Source organism: Rhynchophorus ferrugineus, unplaced genomic scaffold (assembly GCF_030347505.1).
Source record: "Rhynchophorus ferrugineus isolate W39M unplaced genomic scaffold, kcgeb_rfMv2 rfM6, whole genome shotgun sequence".
NCBI lineage: Eukaryota > Metazoa > Arthropoda > Insecta > Coleoptera > Curculionidae > Rhynchophorus > Rhynchophorus ferrugineus.
The window spans coordinates 13,458,780-13,481,268 of NW_027472585.1; the positions used below are offsets into that span (position 1 = coordinate 13,458,780).

At 31.4% G+C, this 22,489-nt stretch overlaps 1 protein-coding gene across 1 annotated transcript in view; it reads right to left on the minus strand.

Moving 5' to 3' along the window:
• The window catches only part of LOC143199202 (uncharacterized), a 35,999-nt gene extending 23,481 nt beyond the window's left edge, over positions 1-12,518 (minus strand). The window contains exon 1 of the mRNA XM_076409026.1: positions 11,953-12,518. Within this exon, the coding sequence (XP_076265141.1) occupies positions 11,953-12,169 (217 nt within the window). The 5' untranslated portion in view covers positions 12,170-12,518. The remainder of the gene's footprint in view (positions 1-11,952) is intronic.
• Positions 12,519-22,489: the final 9,971 nt, after the last annotated feature.

Sequence of the window (22,489 nt, forward strand, 5' to 3'; positions counted from 1 at the left end):
ATTTCAATCTTGAGAATTTTTTTGGCAATATATGAATTAAAGTTAAATCTAGAAGGGACGAGCTATTAACTTTGAATTGTTCGTTCATTTCAATTATAAAATTGATTCGAAGCTGCTGATTTAGTTATTGAAATACTTCTAAAAATAAACACGAAAAAAGCTAAAAGTTATCCAAGTAACATAAAAATAGTTAGCCTCTTATTTTACACGCTAAAAATGTCTTGCTTTCTCTCTAATTCAACAAGTGTCGAAATTAAGGTAAAGCTAAACAGTAATGTTTTAGTTTAAAGTCACCCGCCCGCCATTTTCCATTTTTTTTTTACCGACATATTCTTATTAATGTCACATAGCTTATTAAATAATACTTAGACATGGCACATATATTACAACTAGTTATAAACTATGTAGTAATATATCCAGATTCCTATTATTCAGATATAGGTTTTCAGACCCCAATTTCTTCTTCCACTGGTGTACTCCACTGGTGTACTCCATTATAATATACTTAAAATGTAGTATACTTTTTATACATACTTCAACCATATCAGTTCAAACATTTTTTGTTCTTTCAATCAAGTGTGGTGTATTTATTGTTTTTACAATATATATGTTAGGTGAGAAATATGGAAAAAGATAAAGACTAGAGGAATACATAAATGAAGTAATGGAAATATACAGCAGTTAACATAATGTAATGAACAATAATATAAGAAAGTAAAAGAAATAATGAATTGTGGCTATATGACATTTAATTGTTTGAACTTTGTATCAAATATTTTTGTTATATACTTTATAGACCTAAGTCTTGAAAAGTCAATAGTATATAGTCAATTTAATGTCTGTAAAAAGATTCCCTTATACATATATTTCTAACTTTGTTTTCTAATTTTAAAATTCTAAATTGTTTTATTCACATATTCTCTGTTTTGATATACAAACACGTATAATTTAATTTATTATTCCATATTTATGTCTATGACATAAAAGTAAAGTAATAATATGTCTGAAATTGTTACAGTTTTGAAAATAATCTTACTTTGAGATAAGGTGTAGTAACTTAAAATTATAACTGCTTTATTTATTATTAAAACTTAATTGAAATTAAATTTAATGAATTGCCATTTAAAAAGGTTAGTTTTAATTCTTAATATTTTCTGTTAAATATTTTTCTCTGATCTTATATTGACAATACAGTGAAAACAAGTTTTAGTTACGTATCATTTTAACATTTTTCCGTGACTCCGTTATGAGAGATTGTTACATCTCTTAAGATGATTAACTCAATAAATTGTGGTCGAATTTCGACAACACGACGATTACTAGTATGAAAAAACCCTGGCGTAAAGTGCTTAATTTAAATGTTGAAGGAAATTTAATATGAGAGAGAATGATTAGTCAACGGCAAAATTTGGTCCTATAAAAATATACCTCGAAATAATTTAATCATTATCAGCATCTACCACATCGAGTTCCGGATCGTGAACTTCCTGAATAGCTTCGCGTTCTAAGGTCGCCATTTCTGCACCGACAAATTACGGGTAGCGAAAAGGTTAATTAAAACATCTAATATACAAAACAACGCCGAAAAGGGCCCTTAAAATATCGATGTAACTATATGCAGGGCGAAGCTGAAAAGCAACAGCTGTTACCTAGGTGTGGGCAAATTCTCTTTCTCGCCCTTTTTAATTAAATTGAGAAGATTAGACGACAGCTGGCACGAGACGACGAGCTGCTCTAAAAAGGGGGCCGCAGGGGTGGTAAAATATCATCCACCTATTGAGTCGTCACCCCAGGGGCGATAATGAAAAGCATAAATTTGTTTTCGTATCATCGGCATATCTTTTATTGTGCGCTAGCGTTTACCCTTTTTGCGTGGACTACCGTTAGTTGGGATCGGGCGTTCTTTCCCTTTCCATACTGAAGAATTGGGTAAATTGTGGGATTTGCTACAACTGGTTCATGTTGATGTAATTAGATTTAGGGAGAGCATGGTTAATATGTTGGAAAACAGTAACCTTTCGTATGGTTTAAGTGAAAAGGGGAGTCTGCATTAAGGAAATACCCATTCACAATACAAATTAAAATAATTATTTCAAACTTCTGTCAGAAAATCACTCAACAAGTGATAACGAGAGAACAGCAAATCTAGTAGATACAGTAGCTGTGCCAAATATGTTAATAACAGTATGTTAATAGGTGATATATGATTTTACCCAACAGTTCCTTGTTAACAGTATTTTTTGATAAACTTTAACAACAATATCCATTATTTATTATTGATATTACCATAATTTAAGCTAGGATCATATCTGGAATGGTTCCGAAGACTTAGAACATTTTTAGTACATGTTTATTGGACAGCAATTACTTTCAAATATCACTGTCATTCTATTATATTAATATACATTGGTTTTAGGGAAATACATTTCATAACTTTCAAAGTAGCGGATAAAAATGACTTCATATGTTGGTTATGTATAGTTTCTTTGGTGGCAAAACATATTGCTGGAGTCAAGTAGAGATTTGATTGAAATACTGTGGATAGTCTGGACCAGGAAAATCAACTTCTATTGGCTGGTTTACTGAATTCAGACGCGTTTGTGTAAGCATCGTTTATTTTGAACGTTTTAACTAAACATATAATAAAACTCCAAATATTTTTGCAAGAATGTGAAGCGCTACCTTTAAGTTACTAGAAGAGAGAAATATTACAATTTTATAAAAAAATTTAAATATTAATGGTTGTTTAAATAATACAAACATGTTAACCTGTTGAATATTTTTCGATTTTTTACTCAAAACAAGAAAGGCCAGTTATATGATAGTGGATACAATACAAAATCACCAACTTACACGTGAATAAAAACTATTGTCAGATATATCAATCTGATTTCAATACGATTCTGTTATTCCTTGACTTGTTATATGTTTAATATATCAAATGTACAAGTATTATGTAGATAAAGTAAATGAGATAATAAGACAGGTATTGATAACTTCGTAAATGTATATCTTATATAACATCAAGTTAGACAATAAGCATAATAGATTAGAACCAAAATAAAACAACTATACTGCTTAGTCGGAAGATATTCTCAACCTGATTTAAAATCAAAGAGATTGATTTATCAGTCAATCATAAAGCCATTTCGGATCTATGGCATTCAAATATGGAGTTGCACTAAAAATTAAAATCAACTAGTCAGTGAACACTGCCAAAACAACATTCTTCGATTAATTACCAATGCTTATCGCTACGTAACCAACAGAGAACTGCACGACGACCTGGAAATCAAATGGATTTGCGAAGTTATCCAATATTTCGCCTTAAAACACGAAAGAAGATTACTAAATCATACTAACGTGGAAGCAATACAACTACTGGACAACGCGGAGGATGTCAGAAGAACCATACGAACCTATATAAAGTGTATAGCCTTAGTGTAAACTATAGCTTAAATTATTATAATTTTATAATTGAGGAATACATATTGATGTATTCGTCTCTCACTCGTCTTGCTTGTGAATTGCTCCAAGTACAAATGAATCGTAGTAATAAATTAATTTATAATTAAAATTGTGCTAAAATTATCTAATAAAGATATTATCAAAAAAATCCTATATTATATATATAAAACAATCATGTCATATATACAATGCGATGCATTGATCATATTAAACAATATAACATCAAATGTCTTCTAACCCAATATAAAGCTAAAATCCTGAGAGCATTTGATATAGACCAAATCAGTAATTCAAAGAGATATATACCGAACTCATACAGCAACCACTTAATTAAAACTGATATTAATAGCAGCAGATCCAGCATGTAATCAGTAAAAGATAGACTGATATAAATATTGCTATTGATATTGAAATAATTTGAGATTGACGTAGTTTCTGACGGTGACAAGGGGATGAATGAAATGAATTTGAATGGTGAATATCCTATGCCTGGAGATGCATGTATATTTTCCTTACTCGATATGGGTTTTCCACATGGAAAATAATTCACATAGAATGAAGGATGATGAATTAGATAAGGGGCCGTGGTGTCGAATCTATTATTCTTCCAAGTAATCTGATCATTTATCCTTTTAAGAAGAATCTATATTTCATATCATTCTTCTCTACGACTTTTTCCTATATTTCTAAAACATTACAATTTATTTTTGTTTCCAATTCTTGCAACATGTGTTTTTGGCTAACCCAGATTTTATGCTCGAACTCTCGTAATGGATCCACTTTATTATTATTGCATTTTCAATCAGTTCGTGTGATAGCTATTTTTTCTCCCTCTCAACCCTTCCCATCATATATAAACATTTGAAAACAGTTTATTCATCAACTCCTAAGCTAAGCTCTCTGACAGTTGTTTATGAATTTGGAATTTGTTTTATCCAGTTGCCCTTCCAATTTATTTCCTTCGTTTTTGGTCTGCCATGACATAATATTCCGCGGCATAACATTAGATAGACTTCAGCACCAGATTCCTTCAAATCAAACAAGAAAAGTAATGAATTTCGAAAGTGCAATTATGGTTGATTAGTGTGGTATACACTAAAAAAATGAATAATAAATACTGTTATTTAATCTAAAAAAATATCAAAATCGTCAAATAAAATAGTTAGGTTTGGTTTTTTTAACAATTTCCTATATTGATACTGCGCATTTTTAACAATAGACATCACTGATCAATGCTAATACACACGTAACACAATGATAATAAATTTGAAAGAATTGAATTTGAATATGAATCAAAAGTGAGAGAAAACCACAAAACAAAACCCTCAAAATATACTTAAGACATTCAAGTATTCTTTTCCGTCGTCCTCAGAGCAAGTCAACGAAAATTACTTTCTGTATAACCTTATAATTTGAGGAAACATAATTGCTGAAACAGTAATTACGACCCCCCAGTAATTAAAACGTCTACAAGCGGCAATTAACATAAAGCTAAATTTAGTGTTCGAAATGGCTATAGAATTACGCAAACCTTATGTAGCCGTTTCAGAAAACCATGAACTACCGAACGAATGCCATAGTAATTCTATTAATTCTAATGGAATTACGGATTATTGTCCATTTAAAATGGATACCGCTTCATGCTTTACCTCCACCAGTTGCCAGAGGTGATAATTTAATTTGTCACTGTTCGTCGATTCTGTTTACTTTTCGCGCTTCCAACCTGCACCCCTCTCTTGTCATCAGTCGGTTTGCGAGTGCATTTGTTTTGTTTACTAGCTAAATTACTGAAATTGAAATTTCTAGCTTTGCAACGTTCAAAGGGTATTATCAAGCGTTGAAAAACAATTTAAACTGATTAGTGTTTCAACGTCCCATATTTCGGGGAAGTCGGGAATAGGATTCCATCAACACTGAAGTCAAATTATCGTTAACAAATTGAGAAAATTTCAACTATTCCCCAATTTTTTCATTCATCACTTTAACTTATGTAACAAAACGAAACATGGACATCGAGGAAATTCAATTTGTTAAAGATCTACAATCTTGTAATATGTAAAGGATTTACTGAGATAAAACCAAGTGCAGGAGTTCAGGTATTTTGGATTAGTAAGATATAAGAAGAAACTGGCATTTATTAAGGACTTAAGAACTCAAATTGAATATATTGTAGGAGCTCTTGCTCCCTCGAGATGGTGCGTATTGAATTGAGGGAATGCTTTAAGACATTATTAGGGTAGTACAATATCTGTAGGATTGTGATACTAAAGCACCATTTTCATGTTTATTTCCGGTATTGAATCTTATTGAAATGAAATTATTCGTTCAACATCCAACAATCGGTGCACAGATAAGATACAAATGCATATGGTTTTGGAAGCGCGTATTAGAATGGTCTGGACATATCTGTCGCATCAAAGGTGAACGAATTCCTTACATACGTCTTTAACAAAATCGATCTTTTGGGTGGGAGACATAGAAAACGATCTGATAAATAGACGTTGTCCCAGTCTAGAATAATTGGGAACGATCACCAACTGATGTGAAATTTCTTAGCACCTGCAGCATATTGAATGAAAAAAAGGAACTCTCATATTAAATCAAATCAATACTAGAGTAATATTTGAGGCTATAGAGCAAGGTATATCTTAAAATATTCTTAAGCTTGTATATCCAGAAATTAATCAGACAATTACAATATAAACAATATAAAACTATCGGAGAGAATGGACATTTAGTATTTATTGTGCTGACGTAACGTAGTATACAAATTTCTTGATATACCTGATGATTTCAAGAAAAGGCTGTGTTAATAAAAGGCCGATCCTCAGGAATTGTAGAGCTCAACTATATTAGCCGATTAGAGCATGCACAGGTGGTTGAGTACTGGCAGAAAAAGAAAAGAGGAAAAAAGGACTGCAAGGTGCAGCAGCTTGTGCTTCTCTAAGATAACATGTGTGTGAGTGAGTCTTAAACACTGCTGGACTTCTGCAAGCTCAAGATATTATAAATAATATTCTCAGAAGAATTCTACACATTCTTCTCTCTAAAATGATTTAAAGTGATAAAAATATATAGCAATCAATGCATAATCGAGAAATACATCCAGGCGGGAAGAGAAGAGAGGGAGAGAAGAGAGAAAAGAAGAGAACAAATCTGATGTTGAAAAGTAGTGAATCCTCGTGTTCATATATGTTAGGTGCACAAGCCTTCGATAAGGTTTGGCATAAAGGCCTTGTTCATAAACTACAGAAAATGTTACCAAAACAACACACCGAACTATTAAAATCGTACATTACAACTAGAATGTTTAGAGTCAAACAAGAAGAAGCTTATTCTACAATAAAAGAAGCTAAAGTAGGTGTACTACAAGGAAGTGTAGTGAGACCCATGCTTTATTTACTCTACACTTGTGATATAGAGAATATTACGATGGCTACATTTGCTGACGTTACTTTGATTATAACTGTCGGAGACAATAGTGAAGAAACCTCACGTAAACTACTACAGACAAGTGACAATATAAATAATTGGACACAAACTTGGAAAATAAGAATTAATGAAAGTAAATCTGTGCATGTGCAGTTCACCTATAAACAGACCGTACAAGCACCAATAACATTAAATAATACTATCATTCCATATAGCAATAACTCTAAATATCTCGGAATGAATCTAGATGCAAAACATATAAAGAAGAAAAGAAAAAAACTGGAATTGAAATATAGGAAAATATATACTGGCTAGTTGGAAGAAAATCACAATTATCAGTACATAATAAATTGCTATTATATAAGCAAATACTGAAACCTATATGGACATACGGAGTTCAACTATGGGGATATTCTGCAAAGAGTAACATAAATGAAATACAAATTTTTTAGAACAAAGTTGTGAGAGGTATTGTAGGCGTACCCAAATACTATAGGACTGAATACCTACATCGAGATCTTCAGATACCAACTGTCAGTCAAGAAATCAAGAGAACTGCAAGGGCGCATGAAGACACAGACTCAAAAAATCAAATCATCTGATCTTGTGTAGTGTTGTGTAGTGAGGTCCATATAATAAAAAATACAGCAGTGACATGTATAAACATTATTTCGCCAGAGACTGAGATAGGTTCGATGGGTCCTAGTTACATCTCTAGATTTAAGTTACCATAAAGACAAATTGTAGGTTAGTCGGAGACGACTAGTAATAATATTATAATTAAATAATTTAAAAATATATGTTAGGTGGTTGATATGGGTAAATATTACAAAGTATTTAAAAAAAAATCATATGTTTTTGTTATTTTTATAGTTTTTATTGATTAAAGTTTTCAGATTTCGGTCAAAATAGAAAGAAAAAGTAGCAATCAGCCAATATTTACGAAGTTAAATTATCAATAAACATCAAAAGATAAAATAACTCCTCTCTTAATTACTTCAACATTTATACTAATTAGAATTTCCATTTAAAGTGTAGTCTTCAAACAGTGCGATACCAATGCTGTACTGGCCACTATATGAACCGGATTTAAATCCGATAGAAAGTATCTGAGAGAAACTAGCTGGGAGTTATTGAACTTATCCAAATCAACGCTGAATCGAAGGTAAATTAAGCAATAGAAAAAAACAATAAAGAAAAGTGATCTGTAGAAAGCATATTTGGATTAGTTGTGTGATTCAATTCAATTGATGTATTCAATCTGGTAGATTAATTAAGAACATTAACAGTATATTTTATTCAATATTTAATTAAAATAAAAACAGTTTAGATAACTCTGGAAAATTCTACTTGTTTTTAAATACTCCAATGCAGACAAACTAATGTTTGGTCATTTCAACTTAGTGCAGAAACAAACAAAACGTTTTGTTAAACATAGTAATTTTATTTAAGAATATACGTCAATTAAACTTGTTGAATATATTCTTACTATTACTTTTTGATGTTCGCCAATATCTGTGTTTTAAATATATGATTAAAATTAAAATTTTTAAATCATTTTACATATTATGCTTGCGTTGAGAAAAATTTTGACTAGGAATTACTTGTTGCTCAGTCTTGTGTTTAATATCGCGGATTCAACAATATTCGGTGATGTAAAACATCAAATCACCAACAATAAAACAACAGAAACACCACAAAAGGACGACGCAAAACACCACCGTAAAAGCGTCAAATAAAACGAGAGATATATCTGCATACGCTCAATATGGAAGTAAACAAATGGTCATTTTTATATGAACTACAACGTTCTGAATTATAAAAAACGTCTTTATCCCGCCGCATCGGGAGAAACGGGACAAAAAACGCGGTCCGGAGCCGGGGAAAAGCGAGAGGGAAAAAACGGGACGCTTCCCGGTTCGGCTTTCGCCTCCTCCTAGCGAGATTAAATCGATCCCAGCGAAAGAAATCGGACGCGAAGTTATAAAAACACCCAAAGTAATATAAAACATATATAAAAACGAGGCCGTGGGATGGGGGAAATGGGCGGGGGGGTTTTGAGAGAGGAAAGCCGAGCACGAGGACCGTAAAAGAAAATTTAGTTTTTCCATATCGAGATATATAATACACTAGTTTCGATAAATGTTTGTCGTAAGTTAAGATTGAACGTCGCGGTTCTTCCGGTCGGATCTATTGAATATAAAAGTTTCTATGCCGAATTTTTCGATATTGATTTTGGAGTTTTGGGGATCGCGAGGGGCGGCGGAACGATAGCGGCGCCAGCGGTGAAGGGGTGGAAAGGGGACGATAGAATAAAATTGAATAAAAACTTTTTTATATCGCGTAACTTTAATAAATCAAAACGGGAAAAAGGCTGTTTATTTATAGGGGAGATTTAAGAAGCTTCGGATTTTCTAAGACGTAAAAATCGAAAGTTTCGGGGATTTACAACGGCCGATGGATTAGAAATATTTGATGAATTAATTCTAACTGTGAATATCTTGAATGACAGAATCTTTCTTTTTTTTTTTTGGTATGCCAATTTCATTTATATTAATAAAATTATTACTATTATTCTGTATTCCACTTATAAGACGACGAATTCCAGAAAATACTTTTATAGTAAGTAATTTTGTTCGACATTGACAAATTACAAAAATTAAATAAAAATTCAAATACTGAATCATATTGCAATAATTTTTTATATTTACTTTTCGTTTTATTTTGAAACATATGAATTATAATTTTTTTTTCTTGTCATAACACAGTCCTGAGATGTATTGTATGTGCACCCAGATGCCACAAGACTGATTATTTACACCGAGGCCTTCAACTACCAACTCCCACATAGAAAATCAAGCCAACTGCAAGCTAACATGAGGGCAGACTTGGATAACACCAGAATAGGACACGGACTCAAAAGGATCAAAGAATTTGATCTTGGGAAGTGTAGTGAGGTGCATTCTATAGAGAAACAACAGTGTTAATAAATAAATATTATGACACCAAAGACTAATATAGGACTAATGGGTCCTTATAGATATATGCCTAGATATAATATACACATTGTAGCCAATGAAAACAAAGGCTTAAAAAATTAATAAATATAAATATACTAGTAGAAAATAATACAATATAATATTTTGAGCCACAACTTCTTCAAGTTATAAGCCCTAAAATTGTTATTAGAAGTTATTATTAATATACATTCTTAAAAATATAGAAATGTGGGAGATATTATATCGACCTATTTTTTAATTTGGTAAAATGAAAACAGCGACAGTCTAGAAAATGCATATTATTTTATATATAAAATTGAAATGCATAATTGATATATTATGCAATACAGAAATAATTCATAACACTTTTTATAAAAATAACAAACCACGAGTTCTATGAACAAACATAGATGTCAAATTTAAAATTTAAATATTAATATCTGCAGTCCATGCTTAATATATTTCTATTTCCAATGAACTATATTATTTTAAAACTATTTTAATTTAATATCTTCTAGACTGCCCTTTTATATCGTAGAAAATAATAATCTAGATATATTTAAGAAGAACTCTAATATATATATATATATATATATATATATATATATATATATATATAGTTAGTTCAACAGGCAATATCAACAAATAATCTATTATTTTTAAAGATTTGTTTCTCTATTAAAAAGATTTTCTCTATTCTATTAACCATTTTATCTATAATAATCCAATTATTCTTAAAAAAACTGCTTCATTATCATTTTCAAGTAAATTAATGCTATGAAAATTTGATGTGAACTTGTTAGATATTCTATTAATAAAACAATTACTTTTCTAGAACGTTGCCAGAAAAAAAATATATATATGGCCTTTTTCAAATTATTTATAAATACTTATGGCTTTAGTTTTCTATTATTTTTTTTGCAGACGGGTTAATGGTCGTTTGAAGAAGTTTGTAATAAATAAAATGAATAAATTATAGTAAAAAAAATTAAATTAAATCCTAATGTTAAAAAAGTAGAACTGGGCGACAAGTAGTTTTAATAGAGAGAAAATAGAATAAATTTTTAAAGTAGAATATTTAATAAATCTAAATTATCTGAAAAATATAAAAATAGACACAACAGAAGCTTTGGTTAAAAATTAACAAAAGCAAAATTTAAAATATACTTTTAGTATTGTGTAGCAAGGCATTATATATGATTTGTATAAATAAAAAATATCTCCAAACTTCATGTAAATGCTGAAAATTTGAAAAAGACAAACAAAAAAATGAAGAAACTCAAAATATTGTTTCTAAACTAAGTATTTAGACACTCAAATTAATGAAATAGAGTTGATCTGTTTATATCTCTAAAACTTTTTTATTATTCAAGTGCAACAGCTTTGGTTCAGAAAATTAAAAAGAAAAAACTTGAAAAATTTAAAGTGCAAAAAGGCACTATATATGATGTAGAATAATTCCTTTTATCTCCAGTACTTATATAAACGCTGAACATGAATGCAATTGAAACCTTATATTGAGGAAAATAAAAAAAAAACGAAGACACTCAAAATATACTTGCAAAAATAAATATTCAGTCGCTCAAATTATCTTCTCCAATGAAAGAAACCTGATTTTTTATATATCTGAAACTTTTTTTTATTTACACGCTTCAAAAATGTTGGCTAAAAAAAATGAAAAGAACAAGACTTAAAAAATATAATTTTAGCATAAGGCATTACATCTTATATAAATGCTGAAAATGAATGAAACTAAAACCTTACATTGAGGAAAGCCAAAAAAGAAAACGAAGAAACTCAAAATATATTCTTTACTTATTAAACTAAATATATAGTCACTTAAATTATATATTCTACATTAAAATAGAGCAGTTTTTCTTATATCTCTAAACCTTTTTTATTATTTAAATGAAATCGGTATTCAACAGGCTAAATATACCTTAGGTTTGACCTCTATTCGTTTAAGCGCTTTATTTTCGATAACTGTTGCGTTGATATTTTAAAAATATATTCAACAGTGAGATCGAGCTTGAGGAAGGAAACCAAAACTTACCATTGTAGAGAATGGTCGTTCCGCTAGGACTTCCTGGTGGTGGACTGGGTGCTGTAGCCCCCTCGGTGGGACTAGAGGGTCCCCAGCAGGCCCCCTGCGAATCTCCGACCACGTCGATGATCTCCTCCTCCTCTTCCGCATCCTTGGCCGGTTCCTGGTGCGAGCGGTCGCTCCACGGGTAGGATTTCCATTTCTTCGCCATAAGACAACGGGGCATTTTTAGACATAACAATTAATTTGTCAACGACACACTATCTTCGCGCACTCTCTCGATTCCGTCCGGTCCAATCATCTATGATCGGAGACCAGAAATTCAGAGGGTCCTCGTCATCGGTCCGATGATGGATAGGACGATCGTACCGGTACGACCGACGGGACCGGTTCCGGAAGGGATAAAAAAAGGTTTGAAAATGAAAGGAAACGTTTCGAAAGTTTCGTCGAAAAGTTTGAATCCGCGCAAAATTGTTGCCGTCTTAAAAGGTGCGTTCGAGAGGTAAATAGGAGGACAGGATAGCGTGTAGAGAACAGTGAAACCGAAGACAGAACTAAACTAAAGCTGCACCAACCCCTCGTGTTTGGTTGTGCGCCCTGACGTGCGGCGCGTTTTATATATAGAGTTGCGGCGGGGGGATGAACCGGGGGGGTAAAAGTTGGCGAGCGCTCTGTTGCGCCGAGCCAAAACGCGGCCGTGACGGACGAGGGAGGGGGCGCGGGACGAGGGGACGGGCCGGCTATGAGCGAGAGAGAGAAGAGGAGGGAGGGGGTGGACGAATGTTGTGTGGCACTGGTTGCTTCTTGATAAGTACGTGGACGTTGGAAGGGGTTGTTTTTATCGAATAGAAAAATCCCTTCGATATTCGATTATAATCTAAGGGAAAAAAATGTTGTAAAACGCTGGGTCAATTCGAGGAAACAATAGGCCAGATATAAAGTTTGCTCTGTAACTATTATGGTAACATGTAACTGTTGCTCTTCGTCAACAGTCTGCTTAGTATTTTATAGTATAGAACACAGTTAAAGTTTAAGTTTAACTTAATTAAAATTAACTTTTTTTATTCCTTAAAGTTAAGTATTAAAGCAGCAAAACTTATTTATTTAATACAAAAGAGTTTCTCTAACTCTTCAAAATTTATTTTCTAGGCAAATTTATTCTAATTGTTTTAAAAAGATATTGTCATTCATTATTGTCTCTTTCCGAAGATAAAATGGAATAAATACAGAAATAAATAAAATATTTATGATTGTTAATCAACATGTGTATCAAGTAAACGGGTTGATTAGATCCATTATATAATTTGTTGATGGTTAACCTAAACAATATGACTTCTAACTTAATTTAAATTAACTTATATTTTACACCTTCTTACAGTATTAAAAAATATTTTAAACTGTATTATTACAAGTATTACACATTAACATATTTATTTAAGGTAAATTAGTTTTTCCAACCCCTCAAAATATGTTTAATTAAATGTTTAAGCAAATTAATTCTAATTATTTTAAAAACAAATGTTGAAAAAAATGAAATTTTTTTTAACGTTGGGTTAAATCGAGGAAACAATAAACCAGATGTAAACTTCGCTCTGCAATTATTAAACTAACATATAACTGTTGCTTTTCCTCAACAATCTGTTTGTAGTTAATAGAAAATAATACACACAAAAACTTGGTAAGGAACTTTAACAAAATGGTGGGTAAAATATATTTTGAAATTATACATATTTTTCATCTGAAAAATTAACTTATCTTTTTATTCCTCGTTATGATCATATTATATTTTCAATATTTAAAATCACTTGACAAATATATGAAGGTTAGAAGGAGCATTTTATCGAATAAGAAAACCCCTTAGATATTCAATTATAACCCAGAAATTATTAATTATGTAACTATTATGGCGGTTTGTAACTGTTGCTTTCCTTCAATAGTTTGCTACGTATTATATAGAATATAATACAAAAAAATTGACACAGAAGTTGAACAATATTTCTGGGTAAAATATATCTTGAAATTGTGCATTTTGTTTAAATGAAAAATGTATTTATTTTTTATTCCTTTTTAGAGTATTAAACCATCTTTTAGTATAGATTATTACAAGTGTTAGAGCAGCAAGATATATTTATTTAATATACATCTAAATATATATTTAGGAACATTATTTTTAATTATTTTCAATTCTTTAGTCTTTAGTACCACTTTCCAAAGGCCAAGTGGAATAAATACAGAAATAAATAAAACATTTGGTACTGCTAATCAAAGTGTACATCAAAAATTAGCTTATTTTATTCATTATATTACTTGTTACTAGTTTAAAACCAACAATATGACTTCTTATTGGCTCAAAGGTATTGTCAAGTTTAGTTAACTAACTAACCTATAACATATGTAAGTTTTATTTTTTATTTTTACTCATATTATAAAACTTTATACTTAGTTATACATAGTTATATTTTATACACAGTGACTAAAAAATATAGATTTTAAAGGTTGCTAGTTCAACAGAAGCTTTTAAAACATTTATAAATGTTTACATTCGTCAATTGGAAGACGAACTTATTTTATATTTTTTTGTCGACAAGCTCAAACATCTCTTTAATTTGGAAAGTCTTAACAATAAAAAATAGTTATTTAAAATATATAAAAGCAGCTAAACTTCAGTTATTTTTCACAAATTGTTTCTAAAAAACACATTTTGTGAATACAATAAAACATTTTGTGTAATTCAACTACACTTATATCGATTATCTCAAATTTAGGTATAGGTTTTATAAATTCATATATAAGTTATACTTTTAAGGCATTCAAATCACTTTAAGTATAAGAAAAATTATAATTTGAATAATTTACTTGAGAACAGCAGTTGTTTCTGAGAAAAATGGGAACAAATTTAATTTAAAATATGTTTTGCAGTTTGAAATGTGATTAAGTGATATATCGTCAAACTGAAATATAAGAAATATAAATTCCATAGTTTTAATGCATTTAGAAATGTTATATTTGTTAATTGAAAAAAGAGTGTATTGTTAAGAGAAATTTTATAATAATCAAACATATTTTATTTAATATTTATTTGAAACAAATAGCACCTTCAATTAACTCCGAAAAATATTTTTGTATAATAATACATTCTATTTAATATGTTTATCGAAATAGTGTCGAAGTAGAATTTCTAGAAATATATACGGAACGAAGCAACACTGCTAGGGTATAACAAGTCAATTGAAAAGTTTGCACTACTAGAATTAAGTCCATATGTTTTTTAGTTAGCCCTAACCCTTAAAAGATGCGTGTATAAATTTGACAGCTTTCGGATCATTAGTTTGTGAATTATAGCATTTTGAGTGAAGCAACTTTTGTTATTGTGAAAAAAATTGATAAAAAGGAATTTCGCATGTTGATAAAATATTGCTTTTTGAAGGAAAAAAATACAGTTGAAGCAAAAATTTGCCTTGATGCCGATTTTCCGGACACCGCTCTAGGAAAATCAACCATCAAGGATTGGTATGCTAAGTTTAGACGTGGTGAAATGAGCATCGAAGACGGTGAACGCAGTGGACGCTCAAAACAGGTTGTTACCGATCAAAACATCAAAAAAAATCCACAAAATTATTTTAAATGACCGTAAATTGAAATTGAATGAAATAGCAGACACTCTAAAGATATCAACTGAACGTGTACATCATATCATTCACGAATATTTGGGTATGAGAAAGCTCTGTGCAAAGTGGGTGCCTCGCGACCTCACTTTTGACCAAAATCAACGACGAGTTGATGATTCGAAGCAGTATTTGAAGATGATCAAGCGTAATAAACCCGAGTTTTTGCGTCGATATGGGACAATGGATGAAACATGGATCTATCGTTTCATTCCGAAGTCGAATCGACGGTCATCCGAGTGGAGAGCACACGATGAACAAGCTCCAAAACGTGGGAAAACGCAACAGTCGGCTTGCAAGATTATGTACTTTGGGATGCGCATGGAATAATTTCCATTAACTACCTTGAAAAAGGAAGGACCATCAACAACGACTATTACATGGCGCTATTGGACCGTTTGAAGAACGAAATCGCCGAGAAGCGGCCGCTTTTGAAGAAAAAGAAAGTGCTGCTTCACCAAGACAATGCATCGTGTCAGAAGCCAGTGAAATCGATGGCAAGAATCCATGAATTGGGCTTCGAATTGCTACCTCGTCCACCGTATTCTCCAGATCTGGCCCCCAGCGGCTATTTCCTTTTCTCAGATCTCAAAAGTATGCTCGCTGGGAAGAAATTTTCGTCAAATGAAGAGGTGATCGCCGAAACTGAGGCCTATTTTGAAGCAAAGGACAAATCGTACTACAAAATGCTATAATATTATCAAAAATCTGGAGGGTCACTACAATTAGTGTATCACTCTTGAAGGGTATTATGTTGAATAAAAAAAACTAATTTTGCTAAAAAAGTGTGTTTTACTAGGACTTTTCAATTAACTTGTTATACTATACTCATTGAGAGCAATTACAGCTTTATGCATTTACTAAAATGTAATAAAATATATATGAGTTAATTTAGTTTATGTTATTTTATATTGTTCGGCACATTAAAATAATTATTGTTAAAATATTGTTGTGTTATATTAAGAATAGTTCATCGTCAGCTAATATATCATTTAAAATTATAAACTATAAATATTAAATTAGACATTTTTAATTATAAAATTATTTTCTAATTTCCTTTGTTACGTATATTTTTAAAGTATTGAAGTTACTAATCTATAATTTGCTTTCACATTATGATTACAATTATATTTCTTCCATTTATTTAGAACAAGCTATTGGTGCTCCTAGAAAGAGTTTTAACGTACTAGTTAGACTATACAATGAATTTTGTTACGAATATGTCGCTAAGAATGGTTAATAGTTTACTTATTTACAGTAGCTTCTCTTGTTTTCATTTTATGCTGCGAATGTCTTTATATCCAAATGTTCATACAGCATTAAGGTAGGGCTACACTAAGTCCATATAAAGCATAAACTTACAGATCATGGTCATATCTGAACAAATATTTTGCAAAACTGATCAAGTTTCATCCGATAATACTTAATATTATTGGAATATTATTAGTATGTGTGCAGTTTGATTGCATGTGACCTCAATGTGCACAAATTAATTCACATTACGACATTATATGTTATATATTTCACTGGAGTTTTGCATATAATCTCTCAATTCTCATGAATTAATTTCCAATTGCATAATAATTCACAATATATCGCGTTGGATATTTCTGTAAAAAGCCAATTTTTTGGCTCGACAGTGAAGATGATGACACACGCCCTTACCGAATTGATATTTTTCATTTATACATATGATTATTTGTGCTTGTTTATTAACAAAACTGCAACATCCCACACGGAACTTTAAAATTTTTGAAAATTTTTGTGTTAATCTGAAGCCGCCAGAATTTGTACCAGGCTATCGCTTGGTTCAATTGCGGATCAACCATACCAGCTGTGCCATTATCCAGACCAAGTGAGGGTGGAGTTTTTCTAAGATGGTTTCGTAGATAAACTAGCGATCCTAAGATTAATTTTTCTGTTGAATATTGTTGATACCTTCCTAATATTTAACTATATTAAGAATGGTGACTGGTCTCTAACATTTTAAAAAGAGTACTCTCAAATTTAAAATTAATGTCATATGTGATTCATATCACAATATAGTTATCTAGTGTTATAATAAATAATAGAAGAAACTAAAATAATTAGTCGCTAAAGGAAAATTAACAAATGTACAACATTGGACACAAATTACAATTACGAAATAACTTCAAAAATTGATAACTTCAAAATGATACCAAATTATCCCTGTTACTTATATTGTACGGAAATTAATACGTATATGGTGAGAAAATTTGCACGAATACAGTGTTTATTCACGTTGCTAGTTGTTCAAGTCTACATGTTAAATATCTCTTAAGTTTCATTCAATTTTCTAATAATTTCTTAAAAAAATTCTTTGCAGAATGAGTTTTAAATATCTCAGTAATTTTATACTTTGTGTTATGTTTAATTAATATTCATAATTTTAAAGTAAATCATATAATGACCTCTTTATTAATTTACTGCAATGAAATATTTGGAACAATAAAAAAATACCAAACATCCAAACTTAGTGAAACAGAAAAAACAATCGTATATCCGGCCCGATATAGCTTTACACTATTTCCTGTACGCTGATACGTATATATCATAAGTATCGCTCTCATAAAGGTATCATCATTACTAAATACCTCCTGTTGAAGTTCCCTAGTATAGTCTTCCCGATGATATAGGGCTTCCATTTGTCGTATTGAATTATTCGATAGGTCTGCCGTAATAGTGTTCATATTAATAATTTCTTTGGATATCGATGTAGATTAGACGATGGAGTCGAGTAAACTTAAGTAGCCGGGAAGACAAAGTTTTTTAACGATGGTTAAATAAAGGTAAATATTTAAACTCGAAATGAACTTAAGCTTTAAGCTGGTAAAACTCTTAAGTTAAATAATTAATTATTACATTGTCGTTACATATTTAACGTTTTCGCGGCCATGTAATACTTCTACTTCTAAATGGGTTGTAATTTTTTTTTATTCTTAACTGATCATTTTATCTAATCGAATTGTGCTAGTCAAATATTTTAATAAACGAATTTACTAGGCTTATTACGATTGTTGACTAACCAGCTGGGGTTTCTTCGATATTAGTACGGTTGTTCGGCAGAACCAGTGGCGTAGCGCAGGAGGTACAGGCATCCCAGGGAGATACTTTTAGCAAATTTTAATATTATAATAGATGGGAATATTGAGTAAAATTTTTTGGTATATTAGAAAATTTGTATTCAATTTAAGTTATAAAAACAATTACAAGCGAAAGGATTAAGACAAAGTACCAAGAAAATAGAGCTCTAAAGAAAGTTATATAGATCAGATTGGATCTTATCTGGATGATCTTAATTATTTAGTGATTTGTGGCAATAATTAAATTCAGTTCAAGAAACTGATATTAGAAACACATGTACACTTTATATATACGTATATCAACACATTTCCTTTCCAACTGAACCAAATATTAATCACAATCGCTGTATATTGGTATATTAAATCAATTAGAAAGTAATTTCAACCCTACATTATATAAACAAATATTACATTTCATTCAATTATCGGGTACACAGGAAAGTCATTACCTTTTATTGTCGGAAAAAAATTTCTCTATATAATATTTTTGTCCTTCGAGCAAATCTATACATCGCCAACTGCAAACGTGTGACTTATTGAAGTGAAGTGTTGATAGTCGGACAGGACAAGATCTGGAGGATACTGTGTGTTCTGGACGTTTTTCGATCAATGCTTGGTTCAAATTGATCATTTGTAATCGGAAAAAATCACTATTAACTATATCACCAGGTTCCAACAGTTCATAATACACCACATCACTCTGGCTTCACCAAAAACATTGCATTGTCTTGCGATCAAAATAATTTGCTCTTGTATTCGATCGACCGGCTTGACCAGGTGATAACCATTGATTTTTTATATTTAAGGTTTATAAAATAAATCCATTTTTCATTACCCGTCGCTATTCGATGCAAAAATGACTTCCGATCATAGTTCTGAAGCAGCTTTTCACTATGATTTTTTTGTCACATTTAAAGCTTCGGTCAATTTTTTGAGAGATTTGTTTGGCCTTCATCCAGTTAATCTTAAAATTTCGCCTTTACCTACCAGTCTACCAGAAAGTTCTTTGTCTTGCACATCGAAATCACTATTTTTGAATTTTCGAAACCACACCCCACGTATTTTTAGTATTAGAGCATGCTCACTGTGAGTTTCTACTAGCAAGCTTTTACTTTCAGAGGGTATTTTATTTGTTTAAATAAGCGACACGTAAATTACGGTAATAAATGCACGTTTTCGGTCACGAAACTTTATATTTCTAAATAGGTATAAATCTACCACCTGTTTACTTTCGCAAAATATAAGTTGTATAGCTTTGAAGCTTGGTGTCAGTACAATAAAATGACTTATGTGTCAAATCATAACATTGCGTACTTCTAACAGAAGAAGTCTAGGGACATCTGTTAGAAAAACATAAAAAATGTGATATTTGATAACAAATGAACTATGGGAGTTGCTTTAATACAGGAAGCAAAGCAATCATTTAATTTCCATCAATTAGCATGCCTGGTGCTTATTTTTTTATTTATTCTAGTTTTTTACGTAAATTCTAAGCTTTGTAAAAACAATGACACAAAAATATTTGGAATAACCTACATAATAGGCTTGCTTTTAGATTAACAATGCTTCTTACATAGAGCACCTTTCTTGTGATACCTAATAGATTGTATCTATTTACATAGAAAAAAGAATGTCTACAGTTATACCATTTGTACTTTCGTTTGTATGATCTTTATAAATAATTTTCATGTAATTAAAAGGAAATTGACTTCACTATAGTTTAATTGCACATTATAATAATGCCGAATTTGCTATCCTTTTAATTTTAATAAGGGTAATATAAATTAATTTCCCTATGTAGCCGACTGATATATACAAATTACACGTATTGCTTTCATGGTATGGCCACCCTACAATCTTCCCCTTCTTTATACGGAAGCCAAAATGTGTAACCAGACTCGAAACCCGGTACGTACGGGCTTCTCGAGCCTCGGACAGCTGTGAAAGCTATCAGGTGGTCGTCAGTGGCCAGGTAAGGCACGTGACAAAAAATCGCGTGCCAAATAGGCACGTGTATGGGGGACCAACGGGAATTATAACGGATATATTGGGGTGCTCACGGAACCAACAAGTTTTTTTTGTTATATTATCACGTCCACGTTTAAGTGTAGTCATTCTACTTCTATTAATTTGCTATTTGCTATTCCGAATGAGGTAACTTCTAAACATGATTTTTGAACGCTTCAGCAGCTTCTTCGCGCGATGGAAATCGTTGACCATGCAGTTTATTCTTCACGCATGGAAACAAAGAGAAGTCATTGGGTGCCAAATTAGGGTTGTACGGCGGATGACCCATCATTTCAAAATCGATGTTTTGAGTGTTCAAATAGTGTCTTGATGGAACCGATGTGTGGGAGCTCACATTGTCATGATGAACAACAATGCGGCGTCTGTTGTTAGATTTTCTTATTTCACCGAAGACTTCTAGCAATGAAATAGTTGTGTACCAATCAGAATTTACTGTTCTACGATCTCCTAGAGGCATTGACCAGTTTTCAGCAATATAACCAGTTTTCCCGAAGGAACAGGCCACCGTTTCCTTTGAAATGCTTCGTGCGCGAACAAATTTTGTTGGATTTGGTTCATCTTGGAACACCCATACAGTCGACTGCTGTTTACTTTCGGGCTCATACGAATATATCCACGACTCGTCACCTGTAACAATTTTATAAACTTATAAACTTAGAGAGTAAAGATGTTCAGCAAAGAGCTTTTTGTTCATTGTCTCTGGCCCATGGTCCGCAGTTGCTTCTTATGGGTGGTATAAATATTATATGCCTCCTCTCGACCTCCTTATATGCCGATATTTCTTGAATATAGGTGTTTACTGAATTTTCCTTTGGATTATTAAGTTGTCTTATCTGTAAGATACCAATTTTTTTGTTACCTTTTAAAATTTATATGAATAAATTATATTTGCAGCGCCTACTTATTAGTACTACTAAACAAACGTGTACAGTACGAGCATAAGGGTCATACTAAAACAATATTGTCTCACTTTACATCTTTAATTTAGACCTACTTCAATGAAGCGGATATAAAAATAAATTAAAACTATGAAATATCGGAACATATGATATTTAAAAATATATTCAACGTGCGATTTATCGTAATGTAATTACACAAAATCAAATCAACGACGAGATAAAAAATTACCAATTAAAACGGCAACAAAGAGCGCCAATATTGTTCATTATCCCAGATCAAAAATTTAATATCAAATTATATTGTTCAACGGTATTCGGTGCAATATTTTATTAAATTCATATTTAATTGGATTTTTCGAAACTGTTTTATTAAAATCTGACTGCCCCTTTTTAGGTTTAAACTATCGCCTCGTTTTTTTTTCATCCGCGGCAAGTGGGAAAAAGTGGATATTTGAAAAGCGCGAGTTTTATTTCCAAATATGATTTAGATTTGTGTTTGCGCACAGAAAAAACGCGAAACAAAATTCGTTTTAAGCAATAAAGTCCGACTGGCGTTCGGTGAATAGGATTTTTGAGTAATTTTAGTTTTTGTTTGTAAATTACCTGCCTTTTCGCATTTCATTGTCAGCATCAATCGTTGAACAATTATCGAGAATATTCGTAAGCAAAAAAATATATAATTTTTAAAATATACAGAGGTTTAACTTTGGGGAAATTTTGGGGAAATGTTTCGCGACGTCCAACATCTAGATATCGCTACTTTTAACACCGCGCCTATTGTTTATTTGTTTTCTAGCGTGCCTTCTGAAGGAAAAGTGCGATTAGCTTTTTATAATGTTCAGAGATTAAA